General features: G+C 41.4%; 1 protein-coding gene across 1 annotated transcript; it reads left to right on the top strand.

Annotated features, from left to right (window-relative positions):
* The first annotated feature begins 10,233 nt into the window (after nt 1-10,233).
* On the top strand, nt 10,234-11,790 carry LOC103712923 (uncharacterized). Its single transcript, XM_017844239.5, has one exon. The coding sequence runs from the start codon at nt 10,403-10,405 to the stop codon at nt 11,240-11,242; it is 840 nt and encodes a 279-aa protein (XP_017699728.1). The 5' UTR covers nt 10,234-10,402; the 3' UTR covers nt 11,243-11,790.
* Nucleotides 11,791-19,511: the final 7,721 nt, after the last annotated feature.

Genomic DNA, 19,511 nt, shown 5'->3' with positions numbered 1-19,511 from the left:
TGAGAAAAGAACTTGGATTATTATATGTTGGTGTTTGATGGAGGAGTTCCAAGATGTGCATAGCATGGCTAGGATGGTCGACCTTTGTATTTAGTGTAGGGTGAGCAGGGGGCATGAAGAGAGAGAACTAAGTGGGGTTGAGAGGCTACCCTGTAGCCACGCGCCTCGGCGTGGAGGTGACATGATGCGGCGGTGCCCACCGGTGCAGCGGCCTGCCTTGCTTTCGTTTGCGTTGGCCAATCACCAAATCGTGAGAGGATCACAGCACCTACCATAGTCGTCTAATCTCTCTGATTCCATAACGTCTGTTCTTCTCAACGAGCAGTCGAGATATTCCTATTCTCAGACTACCATAATCTTCTACGCATATGATAATGAGCACAACCGGTAACAGCTTTAATTTGGGCTATGACAACGATTTGTGTTAATTATCAAATGTTGGGTTATATCAATGTTGGGTTATATTATTACAAGAAGTTTGTCAAACTGTACTTATTTATAGATCTTAGAAGTAGAACGAAATAGCTATTTAACAGTTATGGAATATAATACATGTCAAGTTGTTTGCAAGGGAATGTTCATACGACACAACTCGGAGACAAGAGTGCAGATTCGTACAGAAACTGACCCACCCCGGATAAATTGAATATAGCAGGTGGCATTTTTTTTTTCTTTTGTTATGTTTGAGAACTTCGCAAGACCTAAGAGTAAACTGAACGCGAGGGATATGCTGGGCTAGCCGGCGCCTTTAGCACTTGCAACTTGCCGGATAAAAACATAATAGAATGGACTGAAGGAAAGGGATGCTTTAAAAAAATTTCAAGGTCTTGGTAGGTGGAGAACATGACGAACCTAGAAAAGCACTTTTGGTACGAGCATCGTACACAGAAACTATTTGAATGAAACATGTCGCATTAGCTAGATTTCTAATGTTGGTTAGGAATCAAATTGAAGATCATGGGCCCACTGTAGGGTCCTTTGTAATTTCTTCCATCTCTACTGTTAGAGTCCTCCATCTATGATCTATATATGTCATGTTCATTAGGCCATTTTCATCATGTCCAAAACCAAGCTACAGCGACTTGTCGTCTAAGTATGGCCAATAGTCTGGATCTCAATATAGTGATCTACAAATTCTACTACATCTTGCCAATTTTGCCAAGTAAATTGCTTCTTTTTTTTTTTCAAGAGTTAGATTGGTTGAAAGCCAGGCTAAAAACAGGAGTGTGGGCAGGATCAGGTCCAAGTCTCATAGGAGATATTATGTGCTGAAAATGAAATCTTGTTTTAGCTTATTTAATTATTTGTGACCCAATAGAGACAATTGTTGCACAACCAAGGAATTCCTAGTTTTATTTTTTACTTGGACCGACATGATCTTCAATTATAGCGTCCACCGATTAAATCTTGAGTTGGAACCAAAATTTTCTTAGCCAGTTGCCCGATCAGCCGAGCATACTAGCAAAAAAGAAACCCCAGCCACTGGTTTGGCTGAAGTGAAGCAGCCATTTGAAAAGTTGAGCAGCTACCTCCTACTTCTTGTTGCTCCTCGGCAGCTTCAAGAGTATTGACTACAGCTCCCTAGTTAAAATCTTTGGTGGATGATCACCAGTGCTAGGTGTCCTATGTTTATTTAATCGCCGGTTTAAGATAAGAATCAAAGGTAGTCTTCAATAAAACCTTTGCTTCTAGATCTGGATATTCTTGCAGGAGGCCCTCAATAATAAATTTCATAAGCCTAGAAGACCAGAAACATACTTGTGGAAAGACTAGATAGTTTACATGTAGTTTGAGTGGGAATATGATGTCTTTGCCAAAGTTGAAAATGTACTAGCTAGCATATATTGGCTCTAGTTATCTACATGCTTCGATTGTAATTCAAATATTGTATTGATTGATCGCGAAAATTTGACTGAAACACACTAGCTTTTGGGCCCAAACAGACGCCTAGCTAACCCCTAAACAAGTGGGGAATAGCAGCATGATGTTAATAATAGACTTGATTGCTTTTGCAGGCGGTCTCTAGCTATGATCAAACTAAAACGTTGGTCTAAGAAATCTGGAAAGTAGATGATCTGAGAATTTGGTGAGCAATTTCGAGCTTTCAACCTTTATCTGTAGGTATGCGGTTCCTTTCATCCTAAGAAAGAAAGATTCTGAAACTAACAGCCAACTAAGCAGAGAAAAGCCTCATACATACTATCTCCTTCAAAAAGGTTTCAAGTCTAATTCTTGGTTCTCAAAATGGCCCCTAAATAAATTGGGCGAGAACTTCTAAGGGCAACAGCCATCAAAATAAAATCTCTTATATATTTTGTGACCATAAGTATTTTTCACCGATAACAAGACGAGTCAAAAGGTATTTGCAAACTCTGATAGATTGCACATCCAACCTCTTTTTCTTTTCAGAAAATGATGTGAAACCTATCTTAATTTCATTGATCATAAAATTAGACACGGAAAGGAAGAAGAAGAAGAAGATGAAGAAGACTAGAAAATTATGGATCCCAAAAAAAAGTTCTAGATGTATTAGCATTCCTCTATTTCTATAACTTCCACTTGACCACAATTGCTAGTATATTCCAGCCTGCCCTCCACCTTTTCTTCACTTTTTGGCTCTCCATTTGTCCAGGGATGAACTCAAAGTAGCAGCTCTACTTTCCACTCAATCTTTAACGTAAAGAATTCCCAAGCCTTTCTAAAAAGGGCATCTTAAGAAAACATGAGAAACAGACACCTTGGCTTGGCAACAAAGAACATCAGGAGGACTTCTTTTTGACGCCCAAACTCTTGGCCTTAGGCGACCGCCTCAGTCGCCTAAGGCCCCCGACCCGGGGAAGGCCCCCATCCCACCGCACTTTTTTTTTTTATTTACTGCATAGGCTGATAGCCTGATAGGCATCATAGCTTTCAGTTTCAGCCTTTCCGAAAGCTAGCTAGTCCTAGCTGGGCAGTGGGCGATGGCTACCAGTACCGGGCTACGCCGCTACAGTGCATCCCCTTCGTCCTTCGGCGTCTCCCCGACGACAGGCTGGCTGGGCAACGACTACGGCAGTTGACAAATGACAAGCAACGGAATTTTTCTCCCCCCTTCTCTCCCCCCTTCTCAGTTCTCTGCCGCCGGTGCTTTCTTTTTTATTGGTTCAACCTTCTCCCAAATCCCAATCCCCCGTTCTCTGGTTCTCGGCAGACTCGGCAGACTCAGAAGCTCGGTTCTCAGTGCTCTGAAGTCCTCCAGGCTCCACTGCAGCACGCTAGCACCACTCCATCTTTCCTCGCCGACGCCGTCCTCGGCTCCTCCGACAGTCCGACTCCGAGCCTCCGACCTCCGAGGCTCCATATCTCCACCGTCCTCGCCCCTCGGTGACTCGGTCCTCCTCCTCAGCTCCAAGAAGGCAGAACCCGGCGAGTGGCGAGCCGCCGGCCGGATCTCCTCTCCTGCTCTTGGACCGCTGGCCGGATCTCCTCTCCTGGCCGACGTCGCCATCCTCGGCTCCCCCGTCCTCCAACCTCCGAGCTCCGGATCTCCTCTCCTGGCCGACGTCACTGTCCTCGGCTCCCCCGGAGCCTCCGGCCGATGGAAGATCCGGCGAGTGGTGAGCTGCCGGCCGGATCTCCTCTGAGAGGAGTCCTCTCCAGCTCTCCTCGCCGTCCTCGGCTCCTCCGACTTCCGGGCTCCGCCGCTTCGGCCTCCTCGGCAGCTCGGCTCCGCCACTCCGGTCCACCGTCCTCGGTAGTCGGTCCTCCATGAGCATCCCACATTCCCACTGATCCCAGCCTCCCACTCTCCCAGGCAGTGGTGATCGGTGAGACATTTCTATTGTTTTTTATTTAGTCAAGACTGTCAAGTTAGATGATTGTCCTCTGTTAGCTTCTAAGCTAGTTTACTAATTTTAAAATATTTTTATACTTATTAAAAAAATTTATTATTTTAAATAATAATAAAAAAGGCCTCTTCTAATGAGTTCGCCTAAGGCCCCCAAATGTATTGGGCCGCCCCTGCCTTCTATAAGCACGCGTAAAGGAAAGTGCTCCAGAATGGTGATAAATGCGTCTAATACTAGCTTGGCAACGTAGCATTCAACCAACCCTTATACATCACTCACCGATCCCCTCATGCCATGTTTCAAGATAAACTTTTAATGAAGAACGCCTCTAGAATCAAGTTAGTATTAACTTGTTGTGACATGTTACAGTGATCTTCGCTTAGCATCTCTTCTATGTCTTTCCAATATTCTCCCATGCTTCTTTGTCGAGGAATTGAAGCATTTTAAAGTTAAAAATTAGTTTTTACAGGCATACACATAGTTACAGTTTCTGCCAAGAAAAGAGAGACAAAAAAGAAATTATCACATTTCACGAGCCTTCAGAAGTACGAGAATTTGACATGAAACAAGTTATAAACAAGACTAGGAGAGAGTTTACAACTTTAGATTAACTATTTTCTTCTCATGAGCTCCACTTAATTAAAACCTCGATAATATCTACATCCAAGTTTGTAAAATATTTGTTCTTTTTTGCATCCTGATAAGATAAAGTAAACTAAACACCACCTAATCATCTCGTAAAGAACACCCCTCCAAAGGAAGCTGTGACGTTACGTTCCACGACTATAATAAACAATACCAACTCCGTTTTCCAGAAAAATTCTTTCCAATCATGCCTATAAATCCACCCAACGCAGCAATAACATATTGAACTCCACAAATTCTAGAGGTCATTATCCATCTAGATGTTCACATTTTGAACTGCCGCGTGGGAGCACTCGACTAAATTATAAATGGTTATCTCACCATGATCTTATTCATACCTAATCTTCTAATTAGAAAAGTTAAAGAGGACGGGAACTGATATGTTGCGTTTCCTGGTTATAAAGGGATCCATGGATACACCCCACTTCAATATAACCATACCTCAATACATTTGGCTGCAACTGGACGGAGCCATCTTTCAGCATTGTCTTGCTAAATGACTTGTTCAAGACTCATTCAATCAGATAATTACATGCATTAAAACAACATTTTCTGACTTGATTTGTAGATAAGCCAAATCTAAACAGCCACTTGCCGGCAAATACAATTATATGGTAATAAATTGTGTAATAGTTAAGAAATCGCACAAACATCACATGTTTGACTTGCATAATTATCTCATCATTGTTTTTTAAAAATGAAAAAAAACTTAGAAGAGCGCATCATTGTTTTTTAATAAATAATTTGCGATGCCTTTAGTAATACTTAAAAATGAAAAAAAAACTTAAATAAACCAGGCCCATACATTAATAGCCATGCTACGCTCATCTCTGCACCAATTTAGAGTGCAACTATTTTTTTCCCATATTTCCTACAATTATCATAGTTATTAGCCCAGTTGTTGACTGTATAAATCTTCAAGAAATCTCCATGATAATGTAGCTAAATATTCAAAAGATTACTAAAGAATATTCAAGAAATTACCAAATCTATATATTATTGTAGATTTTTCATTAAGGGATTATTGCGGCATATCTTGGATTAATATTTGTAGAATCTTTAAGATCATATAAGATTTCCAGAGCATAATCTTGGGATTTATTGTTGTGCATTTCTATTCTAGCATCTACTACCATTGTAAGTAGTTGTACAGAAACATTATACAAGAATACGTAGACTTTCTCATCAAAATAGGTTGAGAGAGAGAATTTCCTCGCAACTCCAATTTTCTTTTCTTCATGGTATCAGAGCTCCTTTGATTTCCGTCCATCAAAGCTATCTTCCACCTAGCTTCCATCCCTTTCCCTAGGCCTCTCTTCTACGGTTGTTCAGTGTTCTCTCTCCAGTCATCGTCTTTCCTTTGCTTCTGCTCTCCTTGTCAATCTCCATGGCAATCCTTTCACCCATTTTCTCTCAGCAGAATAGCTCTTCTTCCTCCAATCTTCCCTCTATTGGCGTTAGGTTGGAAGGGCCCAATTATTTTGTATGGAAAACACATTTTATTCTATATCCGGGAGCCCTGGATCTGTTTAGTTATGTCGATAGCTCCTATCAATGTCCACCAGTCACCACCGTCACTATTGAGAAGGATGGCACCTCCATGGCCAACCCCAACCCTAAATATCACACCTGGATCATCAGAGACGAGCGTGCCTTGGGCTGGATCATGAACTCAGTTGTCGATCATGTGGTTAGTCATCTAGTGGGTATTGATTCAACACGAGAAGCTTGGATAATCTTGAAGCAACTGTTTGCTGTCTATAATAATACTTGATCCCAGACTCTTCATCTGCAACTTCAAACCATATGCAAGGGGTGTCGTTCAATCTCCAAATATATTCAAGACGCCAAAGGTTTGATCAACTCGCTTGCTGCAATTGGACGACCTATTTTCCAGGGTGATCAGTACAAGTATGTGACCAATGGCCTTGGTCCTGAATATGACTCGTGCGTGGCAGCTCTCAATACTCAGAAAGGAAATTAACCAGCATTCACAGAACTTCATGGCATGCCATAGACACAAGAAGCATGCTTGGCAACCTAGAAACTGCAAATAATGCAACTCAATTTAATTTCTCTTATCATACTAATCGTAGGAACAATTAAAGGCGGATACGATATCAACTTTCCAATAAAAATGACCATACAGCAGGTGCATATCGTCAGCGATTTAATCACGCATTTCAGCATGATAAGACCTCATTCATTTGGTATTGGTGACTAAATGTATATTCCCGACACCAATTTCACACATTATATTACTGCTCTTCTCACTAATCTTTCTCTTCAATCTAATTATGGGGGTCAAGACCAAGTTTGCCAATTACCCACTCTAATTCTTCCTCACTTTTCCACTTTGCATCGACCTTTGTATTTACAAAATATCTTGCATGTACTGACTATTTCAAAAAACTTGTTATCTGTCTCCCGCTTCACTCGAGATAATAAACTTTTTTGAATTCCACTTATCTCATTAATTTCCTTGTCAAGGACCAGGAACTAGCAAAACCTTGCTCCATGAACCTTTTAAAGTTAGCCTCTACTAACTTTTTGAGTAAGGATGCCCCTAGCTTGTCTTCGGCAGCGTTCATGGCATCTACTCCATCAACCAACACTTCGTGGCATCGATGTCTTGAGCATGCAAATTTTTTTCTATAGTCAATACAATTTTATCTTTAGCATCTATTCTGTTTGTTCCTTCTCATCGTGCATTATGTAATTCATGTTTAGTGAATAAACATCATCAACTCCCTTATTATTCCTTTTCTAATATTGCTGCTAAACCACTTGAGTTTGCTCGTACAGATATTTGGGGTTCATTTTCAATTCTATTTCATTTTGGCTATGAATATTAGATTTATTTTCTTGATGATTTTTCTAAATTCTCATGGTACTTTCCTTGGGAAAATTGATCTTATGTGTCCCATGTTTCATTTATCTAATCCAACTCTACCAAATTGTCCATCTTTTCCACCATCTCAATCCCCATCCACTTTCATCTCGACACCTAATCGGTTGTCTCCATCCTCCTCAACCCAATTCCAAGATGCTAGAAATCATAATTCTAACGGCAATTTTTGCAGTTTCTCTTTCATTCAGGACAACCATACAGTTGGTCCATCTGGTTAATGGCCTAGCCCATCGATTATTGCTCTTGACTTGGATGTTGCTCAAACTTTGCCTGCACCTTCTAATCAAGCCAAGTAGCATACGACATCTGGAGACATTTATCTACATAATGCAGAGGATGGCCCATCCATCAGTTGGATATCAAAAATGCTTTCCTTCATGAATACCTTGATGAAAAAGTCTTCATAAAATAGCCTCCTAGATTTTTTGACCTAGATCATCCACATTATGCTTGTCATCTCCGACACTCTCTATATGGGCTCTTAAACAAGATTCACAAGCTTGGTTTCAATGCCCTAGTTCTTATCTTTATGATTTGGGCTTTTCTCGATCTCTATGTCTCTCTTTATCAAGCCATAGACACCTATACTCTTCTTCTTCTTGCATATGTTGATGTTATTATTCTAACAAGTAGTCCAAATGCCAAGCTTGATGACTTGCTCTCTTCTCTCACTCATGAGTTTGCTATAAAGGATCTAGCCCACTGCATTATTTTCTAGGTATTGAGGCCCACTTTGTAAGATGGCTTTGTTCTTACATAGTCTACGTATATTTTTGATCTTCTCAAGAAGACTCATATGGACGCCTTACATAGTCTACGTATATTTTTGATCTTCTCAAGAAGACTCATATGGACGCCTTACATAGTCTACGTATATTTTTGATCTTCTCAAGAAGACTCATATGGATGCCTCCAAGCCTGTTAGTACTCTAGTGCTATATGGTTCCAAGCTCTCACTACATGCAAGTGATCTGTAACCAGACCCGACTCATTATCGTAGTATAATTAGGGCCCTTCAATACCTCTCACTCGGTCTGATATTGTCTATGTTGTAAATTATGTATGTCAATTCATGCAGAAGCCAACTAATGAACACTAAAAGACTATTAAATGAATTGCACAATACTTAAAGTACTCTATTCATTATGGCTGCAAACTACAAAAATTATCTAAGATTGCCTTACGTACCTATTTGGATGCGAATCAGCCCTGAGACCCTGATGATCGACGATCTATGAGCGGCTATACTATATTCCTCGACTCTAATCTTATTTCATGGAGCTTAAAGAAGTAGCAGATTATGGCCTGCTCTATCATAGAGTCTAAATATTAAGATTGGCTAATGCTACGGCCGAGCTTATACAAATTTAATAGTTATTGTATGAGTTAGGTGCATTTCTTTCCTCTCTTCCCATACTTTGGTGTGATAACCTAAGTGCAATTTATTTGACAACTAATCCTATTTTTTATGCTCGTACCAAATAAATTGAAATTAATTTTTATTTTGTTTGCGAACGGATAGCTCACAATCAACTACATATAAAAGTTATCTCATTCTAAGAGTAGATCGTTGATATACTAATCAAAGGTCTCTTCTATCAGCGATTTTCCACTCTTAGGTCCAAGCTTCATATGCATCCTATGCCCCATTCGCTTGAGAGGTATTAGCCCAATGGTTTATCATATAAATCTTCAAGAAATCTCCAAAATCATGCAACCAAATATTCAAAATATCACCAAAGAAAAATCAAGTAATTACCAAAGTATATTCCTGGAACGTAATTCTTGAAATCTTTTATTGTATTTTCCATTACATGATTACCGCAACATAGTCTTAGAATATTCGTAGAATCCTCAAGATCATGTAGGATTCCCATTTCCATCCTTGTATCTATTACCGACTCTAATCTTATTTCATGGAGCTCAAAGAAGCAGCAAACTATGGCCTGCTTTAACATAGAGTTTGAATATTAAGATTGGGTAATGTTGCTGCTGAGCTTATATATACATATTCCACAGTTATTATATGAGTTGGGTGCATTTTTTTTCTCTCGATCTTTCCATACTATGGTGTGATAACCTAAGTGCAATTTATTTGACAAGTAATCCTATTTTTCATGCCCGTACTAAATAAATTGAAAGTGATTTTTATTTTGTTTGGGAACGGATAGCTCACAATCAACTACATATAAAAGTTATCTCATCGATTCCACTCTCAAGTCCAAGCTTCATGTGCCGCCTATGCCCCATTCGCTTAAGGGGTATTAGCCCAATTGTTTATCACATAAATCTTCAAGAAATCTCCAAGATCATGCAGCCACATATTCAAAAGATCACTAAAGAAAATCCAAGGAATTTCCAAACCATTTCTTAAATGTAATTCTTGAATCTATTGTTGTATTTTCCATTAAGAGATTACAACAACATATATTCTTAGGATATTTGTAAAATCTTCAAGATCATGTAGGATTCCTAAAGCATATTATTGGAATGTATTATTGTATATTTTCATTCTTGTATCTATTACCATTATAAGCAATATATTATTGGAATCTATTATTATATTTCCATCATTGTATCTATTATCATTGTAAGCAGTTGTACATCCTCACCAAAATAGATTGAGATAAAATTTTCATACAACTCTTTTTTTTTTTCAACAGTAATAATATACATATATAATATATAATATACAATATACAATATACAATATATAATATATAGTATTATATATATAAGAAAATCATATTTATTTTAATATTAAATAATATTTTCTAAAGCCACGCCAATTAACCTCTCCATCGGTGAGTAGAGACGGCGACGGCCCCGCTTATTTATTCCCCCGCCTCACCCCGTATTTCTCGTGACCTCCTTCTAGCCGTTAACCTCCCCGATTCGTTCCCTACCCCATCTCCCACCCGGCCCCTCTTCTTCCAACCAACCTCCTCTTGATCCCTTCTTCCTCCCCCCACGACCTTCTTCTCACCTACAAGTCCTCTCTCTGTGTGTGTGAGAGACCATGGAAGTGTGCTCGGAGAACCGGGGATTGACAGCCTTGGCGAGCCCAAGAATCTCCTTCTCCCACGACCTCTCTCAGTCCGACCTCTCCCCCTCCTCCACCACCACCACCGAAACCAGCCGTCTCGACTCCTCCCTTCCCCTAGACCCCACCGCCGAGGACTTCGACTTCAGCCTCAGCGTCGGCATCTCCACCGACGACCCCTCCCTCGCCGACGAGCTCTTCTCCGACGGCAAGCTCCTCCCCCTCCCCATCAAGAACCCCTCCACCCGACTCCCGCCGTCGCCCGGTCCTCCCCCGCACCCACCGCCAACAATTCCCTTACCCAAGAAGCACGGCAGCCTCCGCGAGATCATGGCCAGCTCCGAAGACGACGACGACAACGTCAAAAGATCCCCCTCTTCCTCGCAGAAATCATTCTGGCGGTTCCGCAGGAGCAGCAGCCTGAACTGCGGCGGCGGCAGCCGACGAGGTCTCGTCTGTCCCTTCACGTTACTCCGCAGCAAGTCCACTGGCTCTTCGCCGACCATAAACCCACCATCAGTCCGTAGCAGGCCCGACAAGCACCATAACAAGACCAACCAAAACAACAGCACTCGCGGCAGCTGCAAGGATGACAGCAGTATCAATTCATCGTCGTCGTTATTATTCCGTAAGGTCTCGACGGATTCGAGTGCAAGAACTTATTACTATTCGGGTACGCGACGATCATGCAGCAACGGAGTGAGAATTAGTCCGATTCTGAACGTACCGGCGGCTACCTGCGTGTTTGGTTATCTGTCATGCAGCTGTGGGGTTAAGAGCATGAGGAGGGGATCAACAGTTACCTGTTCTCCATGAAGAAAGTGGATTGGTTTGAAATAATGAGGAGGGAGAGGGGGCAAGGGGGGGTTTGTTTGTTTGTAATGATAGGATATACTTTTGGGGAGCCTTTTCTCTTTTTCCTTTTTCTTTAGCTTTTGATTTGCTATTCACTCTTGTTTGAAGTGTTGTGGGGGGAGGGGAGCGTTATGGGCTTGTGTGGAGGGAGGGTGATGGAAGGGATTGTGGATAGGGCGATCATGAAGAGTGCTGAGGGATTGGGGGACAGGGAGGGCAGGGTCCCCCTGCTTTCACGCTTGCTCGATCGGTTCCTTGGAAATGTCTGTGGACTGTTCTGGGCTTTCCCCTCTCGGCTCCTGGTTGCCTACTGTTGCTCTATTTTTTTTTCTCTCTGTTCTGTGGTTTTGGGGCCATGGGATTGCTTGGTTTGTTGTGTGGCCGAGGGTCCATGTCCCAAATTTATGGTAGCTTGTTTTATATGCTTTGGCCCCCTGAGAAAGCAAGAGGCTGTGTAACTCGTGAAGGCTTTTGACTTTTAGATACACGTAAGGTATATCTTTCTCTCCTGCTTTTGCTGCCCCAATAGCTTCAGTTGGTTTGGAAGGAAGGAGTTTTGCGGATTTTTATTTTCTTGCTACCACTGACCGCAACAGCCTACCTTCTGATGGGTTTTGAAATTTGACTCGCAATTAAGTATGATCCCGAAGTATATTGACGGCATATTATTGATAGAGCTTATGCATCACTATTTGCTTGGTTTGGGGATGTCTTATCAAGTCACATCATCCTTGCGTGGTACATAATAATTGCCATATTATTATGTTACAATTTAGGTGGTAATATACTACTGCGGCTTCCGTCACCCGATCTCTTTTTTTCTGCTGCTTGACGTACACCCTTATTTTATTTGATCTCCCATGTCCATACCTCACCGGAAACCACTGAAAAAAAGAAATTATTATATTATGTCTGAAGAGTGCTTTCAATTGAAAAAGTACTGCATTAGAAAGTACTCAAGCAGCCGCTATCAAAATAAAAGTCGCATAATGTAACTGCCCCAAACCTCAGGCAGCCTCTATCAAAATAAAGTATAAGTACCCAAAATTTATTCAAACAGGAACTATCAAAATAAAAGTGGTATAATATAACAACCCCAAAATTCAAGGAGTCACTATCAAAATAAAGGAGCCCGTAGTGGGCCTCAATGAGCCAATGTTACAGTATCTCCTAGTCTACATGGGCTATAGGTCAGCTCCGCTCTAATACAATTCATAACAACTCAGGGCCTCATCCAAAATGGACAGTCGGAAAATATTTTTTTAGATTTCTTAATCCTATATAAATATTCAAGATCTTCTCTACAAATAACCAATATGAAACTAAGCACACGCTTGCGTGGGTCCTCGCACATAATCTGCTTGGATCCAGATCTTAATCATTATATATATACACACACACTAGATCAATATGTAGTTCTATGAGCTGCATGCTAATATTATAAAATGAAAAATGATGGCATACAATCACAATTTTTCTTCCAAATTTAAGAACTTATAGCTTGCTTGATATTTCCCCCAGAAGTAATAATTCATCTCTGCAGCCCATGATTTCCCTGCAATTTTTTTTAAACGTGCTACCTAAAGCCTTGTAGAATAAATCCATCACAACAACTATGAGGCATCATGCTAAAATCTCTAAAATCTTCTTTTGCCCAAAATAGACCTGTTCAATTGAGCCCATTTACTTGGTCTGATAGAATAAGTCAAGGTTTGGTCTGCTGTACTCTTCTCGGAATAATTCTTGCAAGTTAAAAATCTTCATTTGGAGTCCAATCAGTCTCATCTACTTCAATAAAATCCATAGCCGGTGCCCTTTAGATTCAAGTCTCGGTTACTTAAAGATATCAGCTTTGACATCCATCATGAGTTGGCCAGGAACGGTTTGGCATCTAAGCTCTGCATCATTGTCGAGGAGGCCAAAATTCAACCTTTATGAGTGCAAGGCACCAAACACATAAGCTTCAAAAGTTGCTAATCTTCTCTACTTCATTTTAAGTTCAACATCAATGACACAATTCGAAGACTATCTAGCTTGCTGTCGAATAAATTGGTGCATATATTGTCTAGCCTTTTAACTTTCACTAACATTGCTTATTCCACCACCACCATCAAAGCTTACTTAATTACAATGAGCAGGGTATACTCTAGAGTCTAGCCTCCTTCAGAGGTACTCATGGGTTTGAATCTCGTAGCATCGGGTTGGGATTTTAGAGTAGTCCTCTTTCCAGTTGGTGTCACATGGATGCTGTGGGTGAGAATTGAGTACAATGGGTCATTCGCGTGGGGGTTACTGCGATGTAAAAGTGCAGGCCAGAATGGCATGAATGTTTATGAGCTCGGTGCAGATCGCTTGAGCGCGTTGATGTCACGGAAGGTATAAACGAGAGATTGGTTGGCCAAACGCACCACCCCGCGCGGTCATCCCTACGTACATGACCACATAAGCGCGTGCATGCACGAGCGTATATGCCAAGAGTTCAAAAGATAGCGTCAAAATATTAATGTTTTCTCTGAAACACACAGCCTTGCATGTGTTTCTTTTTCTGTAAAGAGAGAAAATTTATGAAAGGTGGCGGCTTTATTTACGTACAGTGACCACTGTGCCTCACAGAACAGAACCACACACATATACAACCACGCAGAGCAGTATAGGCTAAGGGAATCAATTTTTGGGAGATATAACAGAGACTAAATAACGCATCGAGGACGGCTCCACCATACACCATGCAACGAGCACGGCTCCATCATGGAACATTGTCGGCAATGGCAAATGCAGGGAAGGCAATGGACCCAGGGGGGTGGGCAGAATTGCCCCCTACGTTTCGGATTTTATTTGTAACACAAGTTAAGTTGAGGCAAGAAAGACATTAACAACATATACATTTTAGGTTTACTTTCTTTTTTTCTCTTGTGATCTAGATGAATTACTCCATCGTGCTGGTGTATGTGAGATACGTAGGTTTGTTCTATTCTATTTTTGGCTCCAAAGTTGTTATATTTTGACTGAATTTCATAATCCTACAACCGAACGAAGCCTAAAGGTTGCGTGCAAATGTTCTTCTACATCCTCAAAATTTGGATGCTGGCCATTCGATCATTTCAAAATGTTTTCTGGAGACGCATATTTTGGGTAAAGAATCGTTTCAAAATGTTAAAAAGACTTTTCTGGATCGATGCATATTTTGGGTGAAGAATAGCCGGACCACGCATATTGCTATTTGCAAGGTGATTGGCATTTTTCAGATTCTTCGTTCATTCTGGTTTCTGAATGCAACTGGACCTGCCGCTTCATTCAAAAACCAACAATAATGCAATAACCAGACCTGGGATCCAAGTGGAAAATAAGAAAAATTGAAAAAATTGATAGAAATTGCAAATGAAATAGATGTAACTCGAGGCAGTGCAATTCCATATCCCTGTAACATTAATTACTCAATTACTAGTGACAAAGCAAACGCTTGGATCATGTCACGCCCCGAACCCCTCACTTAAGGTCGGTCAAATGATATGACCGCATGAGCACGGGAGTGATGTCCAAGAAATCATGCAAGGCCTAAGATAAACAAATATCCAATGGCTCCACAATTAACCAATTAAACCAACTAAACAAATTTATAGTGAATAGTCGAACAACCTAAATAAATATATATATTTATATAACCATGTCAAAAATAAATCAACAATCATATAGCAAACAGTGCAAATCCCAAATCATTGACACATGTTACAAGAACATATGATCAATATAGGAAATTGTGTACAGGACGTCTTGCCTCTATTGATGATAGACTCAAACACTGGGTACACTGATCCTCCCCTCGATCTACGAACTCGAAGGTAAAGTGGTCAGCTTAACACCTTCTTGCCGAGATGTTGTCCCACTACAAAATTAGGCCTAATCATTAGAGCGACCACAACAATCATGATCAATGGTATACAATTATAGAAGGAACGGTATTAAATTTTATCATTGCTTACCTGAGACCCTCTCCTAGGGTCCACTTGGTCAACCTGAGTTTACCTAGATATCTAGACCCTCTACTAGTCCTAAAATATCAAAAGAGAGAAAGAGTGATAAAGAGAGAGAAACATTGGAGAGAGAGCAAGAGAGATAAGAGGGAGACAGACAAAGAGTCATAGCCAGCCAACCCCCCTTCAAAAAAAAAAAGTAAATGGCAATAGCAGCAACAATGACCCCGACGATAGCAACGGTCACAACCCTCGGCAACGTAACTGGCCGGACAAAAAGAAAAAAAATAGGGGAACCTTGTTTTCAAGATCTGACCATCAACTGCTCAAAATTGGCAGGCAATGGCAACCTTAAAACTATGGAGAAGAGAGAAGAAGGTTTAGAAGCCCATACCTTAATTTCTGGGACGATGATTTGCTGAGAACGTTCAATGAAATCCAAGCAAGAACTCAAGGAATTTCGCCGAATATTTAGAGCAATGCTTAGAAAAAAGAGGAGAGGCCCTTTTATAGAAAGAGTCCTAGAGTTTTCACCGGAGTTCGGCAAGCCCTAAGATCCTCTTCCTTGACGAACTCGGGAAGGAAGACAACTTCCATCAGGAGTCCTCCTCTCCCTGTCACACGTGCCGATGCACATTGAATAGTTCCCTAGGCCGGCCCCGGCCAACCAAGCCGGACCAGGCCCATGGGCCATTACTGATCTACCTTCAATAGGTTGACAGACCCATTTTTTTCTTTAGAGAAAAAGTTTGGAAATTAATTTTAGTAGATTCCTGTGCTAGATATATAAAGGTAGAAGAGATCATAAAAAATATCATCCACAATTGACCCCACTTTCTTTGCCCACAAAAACATCATAAATATATATATAGGGGTGCTTGTGCTCACGATGAACTTGGTTCTTCGCCTAGAAAAAGAGATGTAGAAATTAGATCTTTTCAAGGGTTAGACATGCAACTTGTGCCTAGCTTAAACCAAACCCTAAGACCAATATTTATCTTACTCGAATGAGGTTGGAGCGAAAGCTGCCAGGTTAGGCTCCAACGCACACTCTCGCAACCCAAAACCAACCTGAATGTCTATAATAGGACTCCTAAGTCCTAACCTGCAATACTATCTCATTTCTAGCGTTCAAGTCCCATGCACCATACGCAAATCTAACCTACATGTCTATAACAGGGATGCCAATCCAACACAATTAAAACCTTGCTTGGATCAATCCAACCTAATCCTCCCAAATACAACTAACCCAAAGTTTAGATCGCATCACGGGTGTATCTTTCATGCATGCAAATCCGCCATTGGATCATCACTGTTCACTTCAAGATCTGTGCATGCAGATGAATGACATAATTCAGAGCGTTTTCAGATCTATGCAGGCCGTGATGCAACAGTGGAATTGTGCGAAGGAAGGTAAATCCTTCTTTTGTGCGAAAGATACAACCCCGTGTAGATTTGGGTGAGATATTTTGTCAGTCTGGTTGGCTCTAGTTTGGCCCTTAAAACAAGGGCTAGCTCACCAAGTTGCATACCTAACCATATTTTGGCAGCATATGTTTGTCGGGCTGTATCTTTAGGTTGAAGGCCACTAGCTAGATGCTGAGCTGTGGATGCCATCATTTGTAGATAGTGCCCGACAGCACTCCGGCAATGATCTCTTCGCTAAGAAAGCTCATTCCAAACCGTAGAGTTTGCTTTCAAGAGCAAAACCAGCCTGTTGGCTGGTAGGCAGACACAGAACCAATCAATTTTGAGGGAAAATTATCCCTCCTAGCCAACTTGTATGTGCTATAGATAACAATGCAGGTGGTCATCATTTGTCTGTGAAAACTCAAAGCATAACATGCTTATATAATACTAGGGCCCTTGTCAATATATTGGTGAGACAGGAGTTAGACTTCCCACTTGAAAGCTCTGGAGACCACCTGCATAGAGAACAAATGGTGCCTTTGGTTGGAGATTTCCCTGAGTACTTGCAGAGAACTTGTCTAGCAGCAACTTCACTGGTAGAGTGGTAGTGCCTCGGTACTAAATAGGGGACCTCTTCGACTGACTAGATTGAGTGAAAAGATCATCTGTCATTGGAGTTAAAGGCATTGGTGCTCTTTGGATCAGCAATGATGAATGAGACTGAAGCTTGTAAATCACAGGCATTTCGACCTAAAGCAAGGAGGAAAATTGCTCTCTGATAAGTCTGATCTCCAAATGGCCTGACGAGGATCGACTCGATTGAGGATACCATTGATATATGTCTTATCTAAAAGAAAGGGTTTTGGAAGTGTCTTCAGGTTCTGCCATCATTTGATAAATGGGCGACGTCAGACTCGGAGAGTCACAAAAAGGGAAGTCTAAAAGTGGCTCAAGACAAATTTGGGCATCGCAAAGAATGCAACCTTTTGATTGCAGCACAAATTGCCAAGAGCCTTAGGTGAAGTGTTTTTAGTTCATTCAATCTTTGTGTCTGCATTGACAATGGTGAAAATAAGTGTTCAACGGTTCAAACAAAATCATATTATGAAGAGAGGATCACAAGGCTTATAACGAAGCTGGATAAAAGAAGACAAATCCGTATTATTCTTTCCTTCATTTCCGGTGTCCTGCAGCGAGGTAAATTATTCTTTATAATGCTCCAAGACAACGATCCACGTCAAAGAATTAGCCTTAGAAAAAGAACATAAATCCATATGACATTCCTAAAATATGTAGGGGTATGCAGGAAAACATGCCAAACCGCAAAACCGACCCGAACAAGTTCTTTCGGTTCAGTTTGAGTCAAGTTTTTTCACACTTGGTTTAATTTTGCTTTAGAAAGTGCAGAAACTGAAAAAATCGATTCCTTCTACGTTGGTGAGGGATTGCGGCTTCTTTCAGGCTGTGTACGTGTTCAGAAAGATGAACAGGACGGTGGACTAGATCGCCTTCTTTGCTGCCCAATACTCGAAAAAGAAAAAAGATCTTGTAGACATATTATATAGCTACCGCTCCACTATTGCGCCACATCATCTCTCTAGACTCTTCTAGTGTTACTTATACTAGAGCTGTGTGAATAGCCATTGTATTCAAAAAAATAAAAAAAAAAAAACGCATCGGCCGTATTTTGCTTTAATTTTTTTGAAAAAAAAAACTGAATTAAATTGAACCGTATAAGCACTTAACCGGTTCAGGCCAAGTTCAGTTGGGGTGTTGTATACCCAGTTCAAGCTCGTTGAATGCCCTAGCCGCCGCCGCCCCCAACCTCTTCAACGTCTTCTCTTCTCCCCCGTACGGATCGCCCTTCAACGTCTTCTCCTCGATAGCTTCGTGCTCTCCTCCCACTCGGATGCTCGGGACCGCCCTTCACCCACTCTTCTTGTTGAACCCAAGTCCCAAATCTTGATCCTCTAACGCTTGCTTGGGCAAAGTTTTCTTCTCGTTACCTCTTGACCATACCATCGAGCAAACCGGCATCCCTTTCAATCACCACATGGCTTCCTTTTCTCTTCTCTCCCTCCCTCACAGGCCCTACATCGAGCAGCTACCGCCACCTCCGATCTCCGCCGCCTCCCTCCTCTCAGAACCCTGATGCTCCGATCCGTCCATTTCCATGGATTGGCTCACTCCAATTGCAGTTACGAGAGGAGTCAATAAATATCAAGAAGAACGAATTATGTCTTTCCGGCTTGGGCTCCAATAGCCGCTACGCCTCCGTTCTTGTATTAATTAATTCTAACCAACGCAATTCCCACCATTCTCTCTTGTTCCATCCGTTCCCAAGCAGCTCCACCCAATACCCCGTGAACCCTAGAAAAAACCCACCCCTCGATTCTCCCTCGCCGCTGCCTCGCGGACCCACCGATCAAAGCCTTCATCGATTTCATGCTGTTTCCCAGCAGATGGCATCAATGCCCGCCCGTAGTCCGTGGTGGTTCTTGATGTAGAGCAGGGCAGCTGGGGATCGTCCCGGCAGGCGGAACTGCTGTCGACACTCATGACAGTGGGAGAACATCAGGATTTGTTTCTTCTTTTCTTTCTCATACGATTTTATTCTCCATATAGAAGCCCATTTGGCCCAACCCATTTGATAGAAGTTCAATTATCCCGGCAACATGGTAAACCGTACCCAACCGGACTGAATTTATCAGATTAATCTAAACTGATTTCCACGGATAATCGATTCAGTTTTGATTCCAGTAAGCTGATTGAAGTTAGTTCCGTTTCAAAAATAATCCTAAATCAATCTAAGCTGAACCATACCTTATAAATATGCAGGAACTAAAACA

Source organism: Phoenix dactylifera, chromosome 5 (assembly GCF_051530095.1).
Source record: "Phoenix dactylifera cultivar Ajwa chromosome 5, Ajwa_hap1_PhDact_Kaust_v1.1, whole genome shotgun sequence".
In the NCBI taxonomy this organism is placed as follows: domain Eukaryota; kingdom Viridiplantae; phylum Streptophyta; class Magnoliopsida; order Arecales; family Arecaceae; genus Phoenix; species Phoenix dactylifera.
Note: the sequence above shows the minus strand (reverse complement) of the source record. Positions and strands in the feature narration are given on the sequence as shown.

Bases quoted from the DNA above. Each gene is read 5' to 3' on its own strand.
- LOC103712923 (XM_017844239.5), top strand. From the start codon at position 10,403: ATGGAAGTGTGCTCGGAGAACCGGGGATTGACAGCCTTGGCGAGCCCA.